The sequence below is a fragment of the Ochotona princeps genome, chromosome 1 (genome assembly GCF_030435755.1).
Source record: "Ochotona princeps isolate mOchPri1 chromosome 1, mOchPri1.hap1, whole genome shotgun sequence".
Lineage (NCBI taxonomy): Eukaryota > Metazoa > Chordata > Mammalia > Lagomorpha > Ochotonidae > Ochotona > Ochotona princeps.
Genome location: NC_080832.1, coordinates 101,975,112 through 101,997,312, shown reverse-complemented (window position 1 = coordinate 101,997,312; position 22,201 = coordinate 101,975,112). Strand labels below are relative to the sequence as shown.

The 22,201-nt window shown below is 41.9% G+C and overlaps 1 protein-coding gene across 4 annotated transcripts in view; it reads right to left on the bottom strand.

Annotated features, from left to right (window-relative positions):
• Window positions 1-8,964: 8,964 nt before the first annotated feature.
• The window catches only part of ADGRF5 (adhesion G protein-coupled receptor F5), a 52,536-nt gene continuing 39,299 nt past the window's right edge, over window positions 8,965-22,201 (bottom strand). For all 4 annotated transcript variants that reach the window (XM_058662273.1, XM_058662277.1, XM_058662275.1 and 1 more), the window contains 8 exons: window positions 21,810-21,965; window positions 19,638-19,843; window positions 17,972-18,151; window positions 14,137-15,531; window positions 12,865-12,906; window positions 12,716-12,775; window positions 11,813-11,897; window positions 8,965-9,933 (listed from right to left, as the gene is read on the bottom strand). In XM_058662273.1, the coding sequence (XP_058518256.1) occupies window positions 9,854-9,933; window positions 11,813-11,897; window positions 12,716-12,775; window positions 12,865-12,906; window positions 14,137-15,531; window positions 17,972-18,151; window positions 19,638-19,843; window positions 21,810-21,965 (2,204 nt within the window). In that variant the 3' untranslated portion in view covers window positions 8,965-9,853. The remainder of the gene's footprint in view (window positions 9,934-11,812; window positions 11,898-12,715; window positions 12,776-12,864; window positions 12,907-14,136; window positions 15,532-17,971; window positions 18,152-19,637; window positions 19,844-21,809; window positions 21,966-22,201) is intronic.

Below are 22,201 nucleotides of genomic sequence, written 5' to 3'. Positions count from 1 at the left end.
ATTATTTATTATTTAACTTCAGTAATTACATTGTATTATGTGACACAGTTACATAGATACTTGGGTTCTCCCCACCCCTCCCCAAACCCTCCCACCATGGTGGATTCCTCCACCTTGTTGCATAACCACAGCTCAAGTTCAGTTGAGATTCCCCCATTGCAAGCATATACCAAACATAGAGTCCAACATCTTATTGTCCAGTCAAGTTCAACGGCTTCTTAGGTATACCCTCTCTGGTCTGAAGACAGAGCCAGCAGAGTATCATCCCAGTCAATTGAAAGCTCCAACATACCATCAGCAAAAATTTACATCATTATGGAATTAATTGACATAGTAATGAGTAACCAATATGTTAAAGATAAATGGGAGTTCCCAGCCACCTTCTGTGACCACCTCACCTATACTTCAATTTTAGTTTATACACAACATATAACATTCAAAACATAACATGTTATACATAACATCATATCATCTTAAATCAAGGCAAACATGTGATATTTAACCTTTTGGGATTGGCTCATTTCCCTTAGCATTATGGTTTCCAGTTTGGCCCATTTGGCCACAAAGAACTGCATTTTGTTTTTTTTAATAGCTGAGTAGTATTCCATGGAGTAGATGAACCATAGCTTTCTTATCCAATCCTCTGTTAATGGGCATTTTGGTTGTTTCCATGTTTTTGCAATTACTGATTGTGCTGCTATGAACATAGGAGTGCATGTTGGTTTCTCATAGAACAAGTGTTCTGGATATATTCCTAGGAGTGCTATTGCTGGATCATACGGTATGTTGAATTTGAGTTGTTTGAATCTTCTCCATACTGATTTCCATAGAGGCTGTACCAGCCTGCAGCCCCACCAGCAGTGGAGTAGGGTTCCTTTTCCCCACAACCTCGCCAACAAGTGTTGTTGGTGCTTTTATTCATGTGGGCCAGTCTTACTGGCGTTAGGTGGTACCTCATTGATGTTTTAATTTGGATTTCCCTTATTGCCAGGGAACTTGAGCATTTTTTCATATGCTTATTTGCCATTTGGGTTTGTTCCTTTGTGAAGTGTTTGCCCATTTCCCGTGCCCATTTCTTGAGTGGCTTGTTTGTTTTGACATTTTGGTTGTTTTGTAGCTCTTTGTATATTCTGGAGATCAGCCCTCTATCACCTATGTCGTGTGCGAAGATCTTCTCCCATTCTGTGGGTTGCCTTTTTACTTTGTTGATTGTTTCTCTAGCTGTACAGAAGCTTCTTAGTTTGATGAGGTCCCAATTGTTTATTTTGGTCTTGATTTCTACTGCATCTGGAGTCTTTTTTAGGAAGTGAGGGCCTACCCCTAAGTGTTCCAGTGTGTTTCCAACATTTTCTTCCAAAAGTTTGAAGGTTTCTGGATGTAGGTTTAGATCTGTTATCCATTTAGATCTGATCTTAGTGTATGGTGAGAGATGTGGATCTATTTTTTTGTTTCTGCAGGCTATCAACCAGTTGTCCCAACAGCATTTATTGAACAGACCTTCCCATTTGCCTGGATTGTCGTTTGTCTTTTTGTCAAAGATTATTTGGCTGTATCTGTGTGGGTTTCCTTCTGGCGTTTCTATTCTGCTCCATTGATCTTCCTCTCTATCTTTGTGCCAGTACTGCCAAAAGCAATATATACATTCAACGCAATCCCAATCAAATTGCCCAAAACATTCTTCATGGAACTGGAAACAATGATCCAAAGGTTCATCTGGAAGCACAAAAAACCACAGATAGCTAGAACTATCCTGAAGAACAGGAAGTTAGCAGGGGGAATCACAGTTCCGGACCTCTGGACATACTATAGGGCAGTGGTTATCAAAACAGCGTGGTACTGGGAATAGGTCCTTTTAAAACGTGCACAAGATGTTTACTTCTGCCCCAAAGATTTCCAATTTTGTCAAAAGAACAGCAAAGAAGTAATGAAGTCCCTTTAATTAACAAGGGTGCAAAATGCTCGTTTCTCTCCAAAAGCTGCATCTAGTAAGACCAAAGTTCTGGTCCCGTTCAGAGCTGCTAGTTTTATCACTGGAATAGCAAGCAATGGTGAACGGTAATTAGGTGGAATCCCTGGGATGTGAATCTTCATTCCACTGGGTTTCCAATCTTATCAAGAGAATAGCAAGGAAGAAGTGATCCAACTCATTTGAGCTTTCAGCTCATCAGGAGAATAGAACATTGTCAACCCGGCCCTCGTAACAGAGCTTTGTTTTGAGCAAGCTGGACAACATTGAACCCTCTAACTGACTGGTAATTGGTGCTTTATTCATTCCCTCAAAATAGTGCTGGAAAGATTCCACCTCAACCAGCTTTGGGGATCTTTCTCTCTGACTGGCCCCCATCCTGTACACTGTGACAAGCGATTTCTCAAGTAACCTTGCTTTGCTCACTGATTTGTCCACCTAGAAAATTCTCCTTCATGTGAGACAAGAACCAAGGTAGCCTCCTTCCGTTGCACTGATTTCCTGGTAACACTATGTCTCTGTATCATAGAAAACCACCAAGCACACAGTAAGAGCTCAATACATGTCGGCTAGCATAATTATATGTGGCATCTTTCTACACTCCATGAAAATGTGTATTGTAGACAAAATTATGCAGGGATTTAAAAAATGTTTGTAGCAAAAGAAATATTTTTAAAAGAGATTTATTTATGTACTTTTTTTAAAAGATTTTTTATTATTATTTGAAAGCCGGATATACAGAGAGGAGGAGAGACAGAGAGGAAGATCTTCCGTCCGATGTTTCACTCCCCAAGTGACCCGCAACGGGCCGGTGCTGTGCCCATCCGATGCCGGGAACCTGGAACCTCTTCCGGGTCTCCCACGCGGGTGCAGGGTCCCAAGGCTTTGGGCCGTCCTCAACTGCTTTCCCAGGCCACAAGCAGGGAGCTGGATGGGAAGTGGAGCTGCCGGGATTAGAACCGGCGCCCATATGGGATCCCGGTGCCTTCAAGGTGAGGACTTTAGCTGCTAGGCCACACCGCCGGGCCCCTATTTATGTACTTTTAAAGAGCTACAGAGAGAGGGAGAGACAAAGAGCAAGAAATCTCCTATGTGCTGGTTAACACTCCAGAAGGCTGCAAAGCCAGGCCGGGCCAGATCAAAGCCAGGGTTCTGGAGCTTCTTTGGGGTCTCCTGCCCAGGGGGTAGGTCCCAAACACCAGGGGCCTTCTTCCTCTGCTTTTCTCAGATCTTTACCAGAGGGCTGGATCGGAAGTGGAACAGCTAGGACATGAACATACACCCACACGTGAGATGAACAAGTTACAGATGATGGTTTTACCTGAGATACCACAATGCCAGCCCCAACAAACTTGATTTCATTTTTTCCATGAGCTCTGACAATTTTCATTTTTATCTGAGGATCAGTGGAGTTGCTGTTTGCCTCTGCCAGAGGAATTTGCACAGCAACTTTCCCTCTCTGTTGAGAATGCACAGTGTAGGGACTCCAGGGACCCGAGCAGCCTCCCATCACACAGGGCCTTCTCCCATCCCCGGGACGGGCTGCCCTGTGGCATAGAGCCAGCTTAGCTTGGTCCTCTGCTCTAAGCACAACCATTTCAGTGCTGCCCTGTCTGTTCTCTCAGATCAAACTCAGTACCTTGTCTCAGCTGCTGGCTGGGTGTCAGACCCAGGCCCAGCGACAGATGCAAGGTGCCATGAGTATGAAAATCCAGTCCAACAATAGCTTCCCATTAGTTGAGTTGAGTTGAAACAGGGAAGGGGATCGCCCAAGTTCATCCTTTTGCAGCGCATGCCTGGAAAAGGTGCAATTGTCCTGTGAAATAGAGAATAGGTGCATGCGGTTTCCTTCGGTTACCTCTCAGCAATCAATCTGGAGTAGGTAGGTTGGGACGCCTCTGGAGCCAATTTTAGCTCCGCTGTTGCTTCCATGAATAAGATTCATTCATTGATGGAGGAAAGAATTAGAAGCAGGGAGCTAGCCCAGCTAGTATCTCTTAGAAATGTACACTTGCTTGCGAAGCCAGCATGTGACTGAACTGATTTCTCTCTGTATTCATCACTTTTTGGAGTCTCCTAAAATAAGTGTTAGGAGATAGGGAGTGATTGCGATGCGTTGTTCCTGCTTGCTTTTCTGCGTTATGCCCTGCGTTCACCCTGTTCTTATGACTCAAATTACTTGCCTGTATGTTGCTTATCAGGCACTTCATCCCCTGGTCATCCCCAGTCATCTTGGACTAGAGGAAGGACCCTAAAGCAGGCGCCTCACGCACTGTCCACTAGGTGGAGATAGAACCTCAGAAGTGCAGGCTCTGAGGCTTTGGGGGCCAGCTGTGGCTTATTAGCCCAGCTGGAAATTGCTGGCAAGACTTTGATCAGAAGGACAGCTGTGAGAGGCTCCTGGGGCACAGGAAGCAGTCAGTGGATGTACAATTTTCCTCGGTTCATCAAAATCAAACAGCTCTCCCCCCAACTCTTGGCAGGAGACAGGAGAGAGGCTCCAAAACAGGCTACAGGATCCAATGTCGATCTTGGATCTGATTGGAGTTATTGGCAGTGGAGAGTAAGGGCAATCTTCCTCTTACATGACTAATCTGCCCATTTCGCCTTTTGAGAAGCCAAGTGTTAGTGTGGCTTCCCCACCGCGTGGACTTCATCTGCAATAGCCACCAGCAAAATCCCTCACTTGGCTCTGCACTAAAAACCAAAGGGGAAGGGGCTCTGCCGTGGTGCTGGCATCCCATATGGGTGCCAGTTTGTGTCACTGCTGCTCCACTCCTGATCTAGTTCCCTCAATACAGCCTGGGAAAACAGTGGAGGATGGCTCAAGTTCTTGGAAACCTGCATCCAAGTAGGAGACCTGGAAGAAGTTACTGGCACCTGGCTTCTGAGTTTGAATTAGCCCAGCTATGATCTTCGCAGCCATTTGGGGAGTGAGCCAGACGGAACATCTCTGTCTCTGCTTCTTTGACTCTGCCTTTCAGATTAAAAATAAAATAAAATAAACCTTAGAGATAAGGAAAGGAGGGTGCGGTGCCTTAGTGCGTTAGATGCCAGCGTGGGGTATCTATATCTAGTATCACAGTGATATTGTGAGTCCTGATTCCTCTGAGTTTCCTGCTGTTGTGCACCAGGGAAGTGGCAGATGAAGACTCAAGTACTACTCATGTGGGAGACCCAGAGTTGTGGGCTCCTGGCTTCAGCTTGACCTGGCGCCAAATGCTGGGACGTGAGCCAGCAGATGAAAGATCTTTTTCTCTCTCGTCTTCTCTCCCCCTCTCTCTTTCACACAAATAAATGGTGTTTTAAAACACACACACACACACACGCACATGTTCTGCTGCTTCTCATAGCAGGTTCCTGTGTCTTTGTAGGCGTCATTTGTGCCTTTGGGGGACTTGTCATGGATACTACTGACAGTGGCTCTTTCATCTCACAGTTCACAGGTAAAACGAAAAGGATAGGTAAGTATAAAATTACTAAAAAAATGGCATGGCTGTGGCTAAACCACAGGACTCCCAGACCAAGTCCTCTCACACCCTGTCCCAACACCTGGAGTGGTATTTGGGGATAAGTAACGGGTATGTGGCACTGCAACTGGCTTGGTGACTTTTCTCTTTTCTTCTGTCTTCCTCTGTGCCTTCCACACTCCGTGACAGTCAGAAGTTTATTGTGTCAGCCCATTTGTTGTTGCTATAGCAAAATATCTGAGTCTGGGTAACTTAGGAAGAAATGACACTGGAGGCAGACATGCCCAGCATCTGCTCTGTGTCTGGCAAGGACCTCCTGCTGCAACACTGTGTGGTGCTCGGCATCCCACAGCAAAGCAGAGTATGCATGCTTGGGTCTCTTCCTGTAAACCCTCGAATGCCAGCTACAGGCGCCAGCCACATGACCCCATGTAGTTCTAACTACCTCCCCAAGGATTCTCCTCCAGACACTATCAGCATTAGTTTGAAGATTAAACTTCCAACACCTGAAGTTTGAGGGAGACACACAGACACACTCAGGAAATGTGGTTGCAATTATGAATGTGCCAGAAGACATCCCTCTCTATAGGATTCAAGGACTCTACATTAAGCTGTCAGTGAAAATTCCAATGATCCCACACACAACTGTTGGGCAGAGCATGGTTTGTTTCCCAGGCAATTAGGTAATGAGAGTATTGTTTGCAGGATCCTTGTTTAAATCGAGCTAAGGTGCTGGATCATCACACACTGTGGGTAAGGACAGGGTAAGGAAGGCACCAGCCCTGTTAACAGGTGGGATCAGCAGCAAGCTCTGGCATTTCTCATGGCTGGAAAACAGCAAAGATTGCTCACTGTTTGGAAGACGGAACAAAATGCTGGTTGATGTGGCTAAGTCTGAGGCTACAGCCACACAGCCTTGCCCTAGAGTAGACAATTCACACAAAGAAGGCTCACAAAATTGTATTAGATATTTTATTATTACAAGCATGGAAAGGAACTATAATTGCATGCTGGTATACTCTATGACATGATTTAAGAGATCCCAAGTCTTAATTATCAAAACACAAAGCATCCAGTTTCGAAGCTGGCATCTTCCTTGCAAGGATAGGGCACTATTCCTGTTACCTTTTAAAAATGCATAAGGCAATTATGTCCACAAGAAGCTCCTTTTTTATATTTGATGTTAGAAGAATCAGATTTCTGCTAATATGGGTGACCAGCTTTATCTTTGCAGAACAGGGGCCCCCTTGTACTTTACAATCCCATGATACAAATGAAATTCATCCCATTTAATCAGCATTTCCAGGACCAAAATGTTTTCTGTGTATTCTTACATGACTTTGCCCTACTCACCTCATCTTCATGTCACTTACATTCCTGAAGTCTTCCAATATACACTTCTCTGAAGTTCTCTACCCAAACCACAAGAAGGCTGTGGTTTCCCATAGTGTTTCTACAGTTCTGGTCTTTACAAGCAAGCTACACCCCGAATAACTCATGAGCATTGACTGACCTCTTTTCTTATCTAAACAATAAGACAAGGCAGGAGATGGCAGACACATGGCTTGTTCATGACATGATGTGCTACCTTACTGCATTCCTTGAAAACACTCCTGCTCTTTCTATTAATTGCTCATCTGTGAGTGCCCCAACCTCCCATCCTCTGAAAGATGGCAGAATGAGAAAAAGTCATAGCCATGACAATCTTAGAGGTCAACAACATGGAAGCCAAGTAGACCACTAACTACTAGGTTTACGCCAGGGTCATGTCTGAGCCCATGTGTCTCCTGCCCTCTGAGATTGGCTGCTGACAGCCCTAGAATCAATATTAACTAACAACTGGAGATCTCAGAACCACATGGGCCTCCTGCTTTCCCATCATGTACAGACCTCTCAACTACTTTCTTCTACAGTTTAGAATTCTACTTAGGCAAAGAGTAGTGGCGGTCAATGGGCTGACAGCCAGAAAATGTTTTGCCCAGTTTTTTGTTTGTTTTTTTTTTTTAAAGAAACATGAGCTAAAATTTGGATCCAGCTGTGCGCTGAGGTTTGCAAGTGGGGAAAACACACACACTCCCGAATATCTGTGTGTGCGTGGTGCGTGTTTGTGTGTGTGTGTGTTGGGGGAGGGGAGAAGGAGTAGTAATGGAACGTGCCTCAATTAATGAACATGGGCACACAGCCAGCCTTACATTTCTATGAAACTCAACTGACGGTTCCTGCCATTATCCAGGTTCCCTTTACAACCTCCAGCACAATGTTTCCCTAGGGATGCTTGCTGAAGTGGGTGGAAGGTCATTGTTTCTTGTTGTCTTGCATTTTTTGAACATGACGGCCATAGCCTTGTCCCACCAGTGGATTCTCGTTGGTTGTTCATGTCAAAGTCGCCCACTTGCCCTTGTGCTGTTATGACCTTGCATCATACCTCCTCAATATAATCCTAGGAATCATATCACAACTACTCTTCCTCAAGTCTTTAGTTTTAATTCGGTTGATACCCTAACTCAGTATTGAGCTCTGATAAGGTTGGTATTTACCTTGAGAATTTGCTCCACACGTATATCCTAACAATCACTTCCTGCAGCAACTTTACATAATGACTCGTTCAGAGAAAGGGATGTGACAATTCTCAGGCTAGCATCAATGTCCCTTGCAAATGCAGAAATCAGAAGCTTGATGCAAAGCACTGTTCATACCTCTGCTCCGTGCCTCTCATTCTCCATGAGGACGGTGCAGTGGCAGTCGAATCAAATTTTATAATGAAAGGAAGAGAAGTTTTAAGGGACTGAAATATTACAAAGGAAACTCTTTTGGACCTCAGTAAACAAAGCACTAGCTCTCATACACTGTGTCCCTGCCTTCCCAGTGGTGGTCCAATGTTGTTCTCAGTCCTTATACAGACCACAAAGTCCACTCATTCCAAAGGGTCCCACAGCTTGACTGTGTCTCATTCTCCTTTTTGGATCAAACTGTGATTGAGAGAGCATGTTTGCCATGTCTACAGCACATGGTGAACTCTGCTATGGGCTGCATTGTAATAAATATTTATATTTTGTATGAAGTACACACACAAAGCAAAACACCCATACACATAATTCATAATCAAATTTTTCAGAAAATCTCTGCCATTTGTACTTCAAGATAAAGTATCACTAGGAATACAGAGCAATCAGCTATAAATTCCTTCTGGAAGCTTTCCATGTGACTGAAAGATAAATTAGACTATAAAGCATGCATAATGGATATTTGTCTCAGAATCTAAACACTGAAAGAAATAATACACAGTGAGCTGTACACGCACCAGGGGCTGTTATATACACAGCAACAATAATAAGTAACAACAACAACAATATACAGTGCTTTGAGATGATTAAACTCTATTCTATGATGCTCAGAGAAGTACCTGGTTAAAGCTGTTACATACGAAACAGTTGGCATCTGTTTTCACTGCAATATATCAAAGTTGGCAATTAATGGGTATAAATATATATATATATATATATATTTATATATATATATATATTTGCTTTCAAAATGTGGAGCAAAATAAAACATAAAGCTTTTCTGATAAAATGTAAAACAGCTAATCACAGTTGAACCTGCTTCGTTCTGATCAGGAATTGTTATTAACTTCCTCTGCACACTCAGTGAGCTTAGCCCAAACCTGGATGTGCATAGGAACATATGCACCTGCATAGCATCAGGGGAATCAAGTCTCCTTCCACTTACAATTCTTGGAAATGTCATTACCCACATGAAAACATCCTGATAATGTAATTTCCTCCTCCCTTTCCCCCCATTCTTGGCTAAGAAAATATTAGGATGATATTAAACCCATTCTCAATGGTTTACTCCTAGTTTCCATTTTTGAGTCAACTGAAAAATTCTTAATGGTTTGGTATCTGAGAGCTTATGCTAGATCGTAACATGTGATCTTTAATGTTGTTTTCCTTTGTTATTTTTTTCTGTTTCTTTCTTTTTCCTTTTTTTCTGCTCCTTCTCTCCTCTTCCTCTACCTTTCTCTCCCTTCCTAGAATTCACTGGAATTATTTCCTAGCCACTACTTCTTTACTTATTATTTTAATAAAAGCTTATCTTTGTGTCCCACATATGAAAAGTGAAAATGTCTCTTTAAAATGTCATTTTACAATATAGACAAGAAGTTTGACCTGGGAGACTTGAATTTTCTTAAATACTATACACATTTGGGTATACCAGGGGCAGGAGGAGGGAGCAGAAAGGAGAATAACAGTGACTTTTAGTTTGTCTTTACAAAAGAGTCTTCTCTAGCAAGAAAGTCTTCAGGGTTTGCTCCCAGAGGCCTGCGAGAGAACACTTTACCATGACTCCAAGAAGGTCTGGTTTTCAGAGACACATCCATATTTGAAGAGGTCACATGGGTTGGATTTTCCTGTTCTTAGTTGAGCAAAGAATACGCACTGGACGAGTTTTCCAGAGATGAGCTGGTTGTTTCTGGGGTGGAGACATTATATGTTCCTGAAAAACAGAGCAGCAGTTCAGCTCTGTAGACCAGTCTTCTTGACCCCTGAACTATGAGCGTCTTCTCATGGACCAAGGACGCTCTAGTCCTGGAGTCAGGTAAGCTTGTCCATACCTGGAGACCCACCATGCCTGCCCTCCTCCCAAGGCCCAGAAGTGCCAGAGAACACACTGAGCTGTGGTTCTCAAGCATGCGTGCAGCCCACAAGCACTAACTACTTCAAATCACCCCAGCAGCCAGATTTCCACAAAAGACAGGAAGATCACAACGTGGAAAGCTTCTCCACATGCCACCACATGCACAGGCCTGGGGAGATCTGCTTGAGAGAACCTCCCTGGGTGATTCGGGAAAGCTCTTTGAAGGAATCTGGGAGTTGCACTGAAAGTCAAGGTTTGTAAAGGGAGGAGAAGGAAAGGTGAGAGAAAACGGCAAGAGAAGAAAAGGCAGGACCCGAAAGAAGCAGATGTCAAGGACGCCAACAGAACCAGTACAGCAAGAAGGCCAGTCTCTGAGCAACTGCACAGCTGGCATGGGCAGACTGGGGGGCCGGGCAATTGTGCATAGAGAGAAATAGTAGGTAGTGTTTGCTGAGCAAGGGGAGAGTTGAAGGGCCCACCCTACCATTACATTGGTGAACTGCCACTGCTAACAAGGTTTCCATCATTGCCTGGGGGGACCTTTGGGGAGGCTGACAACACAAACAATAGTGAGAGTATTACGAACCCCCCAAACAAGTACAAGTGGAGCTGCGTTCATGACCCTGGAGACAGTGGCCATGGCCAGAAATCTCAGAGTTCACATTCAACATTCATCCAACTGATTCAGAAATAAGGAACACATCTTATGGGCCTCACACATCATAATCCTGACTTCATGGAATTCTTTCATCAACTTGTCATTCTCTCTAACAAATGGTAAATGTTGAAGAAAGATTCTAGTCCAGTGTAATTGTTTTAACACAACTAAGTTTTCTTCTTCTTCTTCTTCTTCTTCTTCTTCTTCTTCTTCTTCCCCTTCCCCTCCTCCTCCTTCTTCTTCCTCTTTTCATTTCTTGCCAGGTAGAAACAGTGAGTTTGCAAAATCAAAAGTGAAAATCCACTACTTTCATGTGCAATTCATCAAACTGAAGCAGAAAACACCAAATTCTCTGGAGGTTTAATAACTCTCAAAGTTTGCTTTTGTATGAAAAGCATGGTTTGGAACATTTCCAGGTTTCACTTGTGAGATCTGTTCGGTTCCAGAAAGCTGGAATACATCCTGGAGTGTATTTTCCCAGAGACGATGGTGATATGGGACAGGGGATTCAGCAAACAGCAATAAATAGCTGAGAGCCTTTGCCCAAAGTCATTAAGAGTACTTATTTTGCATCAACAAGGTATATATTTTAACTGTGAACATTTATAATTAAATAGCTAACGTGGGTGTATGTGGCTAATAAACATCAACATGTACACTAGCATCTGTGAAAAAGGGAAAAATAATACATGAAGTCACGAATTGGACGCTGTAGAATTTTCAAAATATATTCATTGTTGCACCATAAGCCAGAAATGTGACCTATTTATTTCCATTCACCATAAACAGAAAGGGCGAGGAAAGCAATTACGGCTCTCATCTTGACAGTGGATAGTTTAATAAGCATTTTCCAAAGGCTGGTCTAAATTTAATATCTGATTCATTGTAAGGGACCATTAGCTGTTGATTGAAGAGAGTTGCCCCTGTATAGCATCCTGGTGATTTGCGAAAATGTAAGCAGACCTTTACATTGAACCTTTATCCCAAACGAAACCATTTCAAGTAAATCCCAGAGAATTGGGACAAGAGCAGGGGTGTTGAGGGCCCCACATTAAGAAGTGCTTGGAGGTTATTATTTACCTGTTTTACCAAATAAATTGTTAAATCTTCTTGATATTGGAGAGCTCATAGAAAATACAGGTGTGGTTGAACCTAGAGATGTTGTCTAGAAGACAGAAAGGAAAAAAGAAAACAGTCATAAAGCACATTTATAGTGTTTTGAGCTGTAGGAAGACTGGGATTGTGTCCTCTACTGTTCACTTCCTGTATCTCTAACCCCATCCAGTTAGGTCACCTTGACATTCTAGAATTGCATCATCTGTATCAGAAAAAATAACCTTGAGAGATGGAGGGAGGAGGGAAAAAGAGAGACAGAGAGAAGAGAAAGAGGATGGATGGATGGATGGATGATAGATAAACAGACAGATAGGGATGGAAATAAAACTAGAAATAGAGATGAAAGAGATAAAGAGAGAAGAAATGAAGGGAGAAAGAGAAAGGAAGAAAAAGAAAGAAAATTAGTCTTTCAATATGTTTTATTGTTTGATACATTTTCAGCATCTTCTATACATAAGGGAGTCAAATATATCCAAGGGCAACATATATACTCCAAAACGGAATGTAGAAAATTGCACCCATTCTTAAAATTGTTTTCTCTAATTTCTTAAATGCTACTGGTAGTCAGTTTCTTGTGCAAAGTTTTAGTGTTAAGTTTATATACTTTGCCATTTAAATTCAAATGTTAAAGCATAGAGTAGCATCTTAAAGATAGCTCTGTGGTTGTGCCTAACAGGCATAATAAGGTGAGAAGCAAAAATTTCTGAGCAACCCATGAAAAACTTAATAATGGAGGGTGAGGGATTGGGGTATAATGTAAATAAGGCCACTGATAAACCCCAAGGAGAAAATATAGTGCCCTCCACTTCTTACTTGGGAAATTAGCAAGGATATGACATAGGAAGCTTCCACAGAGAAAAGTGTTACCTTTGAATGTTGAGAAGACCATCTTGACAATGAAAACTTATTCAGCAAAGCTTCCTGAACCTGCATTGTTTTAAAGATACCATCATAAATTCGTCATGCCATGCATATTTTGGACTTTTCTAAGAATATTAACGTGTACTTGTTCTTACCTTCTGATCCCAGAGGCATCCAAACAGCAAAATGAATAATCCCTGGGAAAAGGGATTAGAAAAAGGTGCGTGTTAATCATACCCTGTTGTTTTGTACAATTATTAGCCTTGTGCCAAATATTTGCTACCCATCTTCCCATATGAGTTTATAGAATTAATCTAGGACATAATAACTTTAAAAGAGATGCAATAAATGGTCCTGAATATTATAATCTTGGGAGAGTATTTTCTAATTTCAATTATGAACAGGAGATCCTGCTGGTTGCTCTTACGCTTACAGTATTTCTCATCCATTGCTACAGGCTGTGAAGAGAAATTACAGCATAGAATGAGATGATTATTTTCTTCTCACTCAGGCATATCTTGAAAGTCATTAGATAGGAGCCTTATAGCTTGGAGCTGTAGGTCCAGCAGAAGAAGTGAGAGTTATATGATCTTGGAGCAAAAACCAGGAAGTTGTAACTCAACTACACCTCAAGACCTCCTGCCTCCTCATTAACTCAGAGGAGTGCACATTCTGCGGCAGGATTATTACTTTTCAAAATCTTACACCTCAGAGGCTGAAACAGAATGAATCACTCCTTTCCCTGTATTCCAAAGTCATCCAGCCTGCATGTCGGTGATAGTTCTTTTAACAGTTGGCCTGCACTGCAATTAATTATGTGTTGTAGTAGAGAAGAGAAAAGAACTCTTTCCAGCTTACAAATAATCCAACAATCTGTCTGCCACTTATTGCTCAATGTATGTTTCCAGAGAACCTATTATGTAACACACAGCATTCATTTCATTCACATGGTTACTGAGAGCCTGATCTGGTACATGGTCTTTAATAGGTGCTTGGGGTGTAGTAATCAGTAAGAAAGATGTGATCGCTGTAGGTATGACACAGAGTTCACTAAATTCCTATGGAAATTAATCAGAGATTTTGCCTGTTTAGATTGTGGTATTTTCACTTAGGAGATAATAGACTCAATCAATATAATGTTACAGAAATTACAAAATTTAGAAATGGTTCTTTCCTCTTCCTTGTATTACCAGGGCATTTAGAAGATCTTGGCTTAGACAACTAAGTCATGCATGCAGTTGAGGCATGAGGTTCCTGGGAACAGAAGAATGTGTTTCTGTCTCATTGAGTTCTTGTAATTACCACCTTTTAGGGCTAATCCTCTAGACTAAAGTCCTTCCCCATTCCTACTCCTGTTTGTGTTTCTGTCATTAGTGTGTCTCACAGAAACAGAAACTTTCTGAGAATCTAGGCACTTCAAAACTTACCTGGAAGGCATTGAGGAGAGTAAATATGATATGGAACACAGCATTGCTCCCTTGGAACACAGTAGCAAGACCAAAACCCCATGTGAGTCCCAAGAGTGGTGTGAGGACCCCGATGCTCTTGCTGATCTGAAATAGGCTGCTCTTTTCTTGTTTGCTTGGCTTGTCTCCAATGGAAGGTCTTAAAATCTTGGTGATGACCACCACTGTGATGGTCACATTGACCACCACAATGATCAGGGCTGGGATGACGAAGGCAAGCAGGGCCTTGGTGTCATCCCAGTTGAGCCAACAGGCATTCTTCCTCGTGTAGACTTCCTGTGGCTGGGTGGCCCCCACTGTGATGACTGAGATGACAAGGGGACAGCCATAGCCAAGAGAAAAGGCAATGGCTTTCTGAATGGACTTGCTTGCATCATGCAGGATGAAAACCAGGCGATAGAAGAGCATGAGGCCCAGCGCCAACATCCAGAAGAAGACACTGAGGTAGAAGAAGTGGATGAAGAAAGTTGCAGCCACACAGGCTGTCTTGTTGAGTGGGTAGTAATAGTCATGGATGGCAGTGGCTACAATGAACCAGGTGTCAGCAACCAGAAGGGAGGCAGCAATGTTTACTATGCAGATATGGCGCATGTAGGAAGTTCGGTTTTTGGTGACTGATTTCCACACCATTGCCTCCACCACTAGACAGGCCGCTAGGCTCAAGATAGAGAATCCCAATCCAATGTAGGAAATTATATCCAGCAGTATCTTCAAGAGGGAGTCAGAGTCTGGCAAGTCTGGGGACATGAGGATGGAGAATGATGTCAGATGGTCACAGGTGCAGAAGACACTGTCCCGGTCCATTTCTTTGACATAGCATCCACTGCTGTCCCACCCTCCTGTGTTGTTGGCAAGACTGAAATTCCAGAAGACACACTGCGGGTTCCCAGCTGTAGGATCGTTGATCTTAAAAATCATGGAAATCCTGAATGGTGTGGCTATAGTGTGGCTGACGGTAGTTGTCATCACCAAACTATTTGCAAAATCATCTCTCTGACCATCCTGAGCAAGGATGGTTTTGAGAGTTGGAAAAGCCACAGTGACAATAGATGAGTCAGGCTGCATGTTTTCCAGCTGACACTTGTCAATGACCACATTGCCCCAGAGGTCAGACTCTGGGAAAACAAATCTCTGTTGATATGGCTTGGGGTGACCAGATTTTATCACCATGCTCCTCATCTGCACATTAGGGTGGGACAGGGACAAAGAGGTGCTATCCCTAGACTGGAGGGCTTGCGAAAATCTTTCCACAGAATGCAGGAGCTGTGAACTTTGGTCGCTTCGTTGCTCTTGTAAAACCTTCCAGGTGCTCAAGACATTCTTGCTGAGGATGACATTAATGGTGGCAAGCACATGCTGTAAGTAACAAGGAATGGCATCATACCAAATTCTTTCAATCATAAAAGATAAATTTTACCTCCCTGGAAACTAGTGGAGTGGTTATTGGTAAGTTGAAGACAGAAGAGAAATATGGGGTAACCCAGACAAGGAGGTGCTATGCCTCTCACGGCAAAGGTTAATGAAGGATGGGACCCTAGTCTGTGTACATTCCTTAAACACGGAGTATTACTCACAATGAGAAGCACCTAGTCACCATTCAGGAAGGACAAGCTGGCAGGCAAGAAGAGATGTTTTGTGTCTGCTCCATTGTGTTTTAAATATTAAGTATGCAAAGGCTTCATGGTGATATTTTAGCAGAAAGAGTAAAAAAGTTCTAGAAGTCTCTCTCAAACTGGGAGCATCAAAGGAAGTGGGAAATTATTGTCAGAAACAGCTGTCTTCTCTGTGGAGCAGTTTGATTTGCTCCTACATGAAGATGGGCTTGCTATTTTCACACATAACTCTCTCCACAAATGATTTCTGTGCCTTTCTTTGCCTTACTGCCCTCTGGAAGTATAATTAGGCTGAGTAGTGGCCCTCAAAATGATATCTAACTCCCAAACCCTGTGATTGTCATCTTATTGAGACCAACAGTATTTGTAGATAGAATTACTCAAAGTTCCATGCTGGAATCCTTGGCTGAATTCAAAAGCAATGACACAGTCTTTATAAGAGATAGAAGAGAAGACTAATGGAGGATTGATGGAGGCCACAGGAGATTGGATTGGTGCAACCAAGAGCCAGGGGATGCCTGAAGCTAGACAAAACTGGAAGAAGAAATGAATTCTTTCAGAGCACTGGAGGGTGTGTCTTTAGTTAATATCCTAATTTCATACTTCTACCCTTCAGAACTGTGACAGAACATATTTCAGACATTGCATGCTCCTTACTTTACAGCAGGCATAGGATATTTATATAACTTCTTGGCATGTTGTTATTAAGTTCCTGAGCAGCTGGCCTCTTGATAGATTTGGCTGGGGGAGGCACTGGCAAGCGATGTGGAGGGATGAAAGAGAGGCTGAGATCCTCTCCTTGATGTTCCTGCCATTGCCTCTCATTCCCTCTGTTCTTAGCACATCTCTGAAAGTAGTTGTGGCCATCTAAGACTGTGCCTCCCACTGAGTGCCACTCCTGCAAACCTTCAACTCTCATGGGCCTCCAGCTCACTTTTTCTCTTTGCCTTAGAGACAGGTAATAGCTAATCAATAGTACAGGTGACAAGGTGCCCCATGACCTTTTTATTTGTTTCTTTTTTAACTCCTGGATTTATTTCTGCAAGCATCTTTTCATTGGAACACTAGTATGGGTGGATTTTATGTCTTTTACAAACCCAGATTGCTTCAAAGTTCATGGAGTGTTTGACCCTGGGGGACTGCTGCTATGTCCATATTCTGAAAGTATCTAGTTCCTGATTTCCCCCAGAAAATAGATAAGAATTTATTTTGTTTTCATGAAGAAATTAAAGCAAAAATTCACTAAGAAATTCCTCTGAAGGTCTAAAGCTGAATGCTAGGAACAACCCCTGACAGCCTAAAAGCCATAGCTGGAAGCACATGTGTCCAAAGGGGAACAAAGGGGATTAGATACTAATGTGAATGGCCTTCAAAGGCCCGTATGTGTTAACTTTTGGGTCCTCCAAATCGTGTGTTAATTGGTTAAGTGTAGATACTTAATTCAACTATGGGTCTGGAAATGGGGACCTTCAAAGAAGATTAAATTGAATTGGATTACTAGAATGAAGGCACCACAATTCCATCTATTCTGCTTACCATAAGAGGCCACAATAACATGGATGAGTTTGTTCCCTGTCTCTCTGCTTTCTGGGTCCTGTCCCACACCACCTTCAGCAGATACCAAGGCAATGATACTACTGAGCCTTCAATATTAGACCTTTAGAACTATCAGTTGGAATAAACCTCCTTTCTTTACAAGTAGTTTCACCCAGGTATTTTGATGATAATAATGTAAAGGTGCGTAATAATAGTGAGGAATTCTGTTTCTTAAAAAATATTCTGAGAAATGAAATAGTAAGACTTAAAACTTCTGATAAGAAGCTGCATGGTGGTGCATCTGGCTAATCCTCTTCCCTGTGATGCTGCCATCCCATGTGGGCACTGGCTTGTATCCAGCTGCTCTACTTCCAATCCAGTTCTGCCTATAGCTTGAAAAACAAGTAGAGTATAACTGAAGCCTTTGGGCCCCTGCTTCCATGTTGGGGACCCAGATGAAGCTCCTGGCTCCCAGTTTTGGATCAGCTCAGCTCTTGCTGTGGTGGCCGTGTGGGGAGTAAACCAGTGAATGGAGGCTCTCTTCTATCTGTCTCGCCTTCTCTCTGTAAAATCTACCTTTCAAATGAAATATCACTTTAAAAACAAAGCAAAACAAATACCTTTTGTTGGGTCTTAAGCAAACTTACCATCATCATTTCTGAATTCACTTGAGTGGGAACTGTTGAGAGCAAATCTAGAATATTAATAATGGCTCCCAGGCTCCCAGGAAATGAGCTGATTTCATGTTTCGCTTTGACTGTGCTGGTTGAAAGAGCTTTCAGGTATGTGGGGAGCTTCTCATCCTGGGAAGGGCTTTTGATCAAGGCCTAGAAAAACAAAAGCCAAAGCAAGGAAAAAATGTGTTATGGAGTTCACCCATCAAGCTCCAATGACCACACATGACAAAACCTACCTTAGCCATACTTAACTCTATTCTGTAAGTATATCCCAGGAGATAACATACTTTTAAAGGATGAACTCAAATTCTGTCTTGTCTAGGAAGGCTTTAGTAAGAGTGCGCCTTTCCCTAATGTATAAACATTTGTTTAACTTAATATGCCTTACATCTACTAGTAGAATTTCAATGTTTTAATTGTAGTATCTCTCCAATTAAATAGAAGCACCTCAATAACCATGTGCATATTCCTTCACATATTCCTCATATTCCATTAAGCCCAACATATTGCAAGACACATAACCTGGCATATTATCTAATAAATCTGTGCTGAATGGGTGAATCAAATGATCCTTTTCTATTGAAAATGTATCTAGGAATAGGTCCAGGGCTTATATTTAAACCAAACTATAATTTTTCTATTTATAGATTAGTATAATTTATATCCCTTATTCTTATATCCCTTATCCATCAAGGTCTAACTGATGCCAAGAGCTCAAGCAACATTTGTTGGTTTATCCTAGCAAAAAAGAAAGTGTATATACCCCTCTAGCTGGTTTGTATTCTGAAACAAATCAGAGTCTGGGTTCTGGGTTGGCCTCTCCATCTTGATAGAATCTAGAATAATACTTTTTTTGTAGCAGAAACTTTAATTAATGTGGTGTAAGATGAGAGACAGAACATAATTTGATAAAACACAAGTCAGTATTATTAGCTCTTTTCTCAATCTCCCTCCAGTGGTTGAGAGAATTTGGAACTGGTTTCCTAGCAGATAAAACCCCACTAGTTTTGTCAACAGCATTTATTTAGTATAAGTCATTGAGTTTTAAGTGTCTCTAACTTACAACAAATTAGGTGTACAAGTGATATTTGTTTTGACAGAATGAAAGGAATATTTCCTTGCTACATGGTTGTGGTCTCTCCTTTAGGTAAGACAGGCAGGTCTGTTCCTTTTTCATTAGTATAGTTTATCTTCAAAAGTTGAAGAAATCGCAGACTTCCAAGAACATAGAGCCAGCCACTTCTTTTTTCAGACTGATACACCTCATTTTTTCATGTTACTCATATTTTTGAAAAGAGGATAGCTATTTTCTGGATATCAAAATCATTTAAAGGAAAGTAGTAAGAAAGAGGATAACACAATGGCCTCTTGGATGTATTGGATACAAAGTACTAGAAGTCAGATCTCAGGTGTTCACCTGGCCTTAGGGCAGAACACATGTTTCATTGACTTCACATTTGAACATAAGCCAAATATCCAGATTCTTTATGCATTTGTTGATGTGCACCTTCTTTGGAAATAAAATATCTTTTGGAATAACACAAAGTATGCCAAAGACCATTTTCCTAAATACTGAGAAACATGGAAAGCCAGAAAGATCTTCGTGCCACAGGCTGAGTAAAATGTCTGAGGGTACCTTGGCCAACAGTAGCAGACTATTTATAGGGGCAGAGATGCAGTCATTCCTGTTCATCTTCCACTTGGAGCCTACACATTCATAAGTGATGACCCCACCAAGACTGCCAGGTCTGTTGGAAGCACTGGTGAATCGGCACAGTTTCTGGATAACTTTCCCAGGTTCCCCAGCACCTATGATGGGATCTTGGCATGTGATGTTCTTTCCTGTATTGGAAACACATAATTAAAAGGAGTAATGAAAAAAGAAAAATAGTGGAAATAGGAAGAGATAGATGTAGGACTCTGACGTTTGAATTATTATTTCCTTTCAATTTCAGTGCTCTTTTTGACGCTATGTAATTTCTTAATTTTGTTCATGATTTTCCAAAACTTCTCATGAATCTCCACACAAACCAACTTCTCCAACCTGAGTTGTGTTTTCTAACAGTATTTATTTTCTTTATATTGAATTTTCATCTCCAATTCTCAGAAATCCTCTCTGATGTGGAGGAAATCTAGATCTTTAAAATGGTGAGCCCCAAATGTGAATTCATCTACATGAGAGACACCAACTGTGCAAGAATCGTACAGGCACAAACCTTAACACAGGGATTCTCAACTTTGGTATATGAGAATAACCCGAGAGGAGAGTTTTTGGAATCTTCCATCATCCTAGGTAAATCTAGCCCAAGTAAATCAGGATTTTCAGAGATGGGATTCAGGCATCAGCAGTTTTTTAAGCTTCCTTGGTAATTTCAATATACTTTTGAGGTTAAGAAGCACTGCCTTACTTCATTTTATGTATTTTTTAGTATATATTTGAGAAGGCGAGAGGAGAGCAGACAGAGATAGAGAAATACCATATGCTGGCTGATTTCCACAATGCCTGCAATGGCTAGCCCAGGCCAAAAACTGAGAGTCAGGAACTTAATCCATGCTTCCTATGTGGGACAGTAGATATGCAACCTGCTGACTCCTAGGGTGTGTAGTAGCAGGAAGCGAAGAAATAGGAGCAGAACTAGAAACTGAACCACAGCACTCTAGTACAGGATATGATCATCCCACGCAGCATCTTGCCCATTAAGCCAAAAGCCCAACCCACACTGCCAAGCACCTGTGTCCTAAAGATTCTCAGCAAAATGTTTAAGCATTTAGTCCTTCTGATTTCCCACATATGTGACTTTGTCCCATTTGTTTCATGGTATATATGACTAGATAAGAATGGGCAAATGACATCTATCGCAGAATCTCCAGAAAACCTTGACTCTGATGAACAGATCCTGGTTTCCCCAGCATATTTATTTATTGTTAATTGAGATCTCAACCACTGCATAGAGTCTTGAACTGAATAAGTAATGTGTACTGGGAAAATGAAAGAGAACAGAACCAAGTGAATAGAACTTGCTGGATAAGATAGACAGTAAAAGACTAACCATTGTTGCCACCTGGAGGGTCTGTGCTTACACAAAGGAGCAGGACCACAGACCATTCAGTAAAACAGACCCACTGGGTGAGGAATCCAGGCATCCTGCCTCTATCTGGGGTTCTGTTTGTGTCCAGATTTAGATGAGGGAGGGCTTTGCTTAGTCCCTTTCCCCATGCTGGTATGGTAGAGGTCTCTTCAGCATGTGTGATCACAGAAATGGCTTCATGAATCATAACCTTTTCCTTGAAGATATTATGGAGGGGGCATATTGACCCTGAGATGCTAAAGGATGGGAAAGGCAATTGTCAATCTTTAGATCAATTACTCTCCTGTAGCCTGTCTCAGGAAAAGGGTGCTAATGATAACAAACTTTGCTGAAATCCCCAAGCAACCTAAGCTGCACACAGATACTACCCACTCTTCACCTTAGCCCTCCAGACTCAACGGAACCATGATTCCATTTGCAAGTCCTTCCTGATCTCTCCTTCCCCATCTACCATCAGCTTTTTCTGCCCACCCATGGTATCTCTAGCTCTGAATGTACCACATTGCAACTGATATAACAATTTTTAAAATCATTGCTACACGCCCCTTAGGCTCAAGGATGGAAATCACGGTTTATTTCTTTGCTAGTTCCCCACGGTTAGTCCAAGGCTTGCCAAAATTGCAGTGTTTGACATCTATTTATGAAATGGATGAAGACGTGAATATATGCATACCTGATCATGACTACAAAGTTTTGGAATTGTTTTCAGCACAACTTACCTGGGACCACATTCAGCTTGATAGATTGGCTCTGGACTGAATTATTAGCAGCATTAGTAAAGCGACAAAACATATCAATACTCTCTGGACAACGCGAAATTGAGTTTGCCATCAAATCATGTTTGTAGCACACTTGCTTTCCATTGACTTCTTTTGCTAAAGATAGAGTTGTTAAAATAATTATGTTTCAGTGTTGAGTTTTCAAAGTATACATTTTGCTAACATAGCTGAATATGTATAAGGTTGTCCAAACAATTTTTCCAGGAAAATTTCACATCGTTTTCAAACAAGAGTTTACATGTGTGTTAGCCAAAATGTCACTTCTTTCATTTATGATTCCAAACCTATGCTCCCATATTTTTGACAAGTGGAATGCTTTTACAGTATCCAAG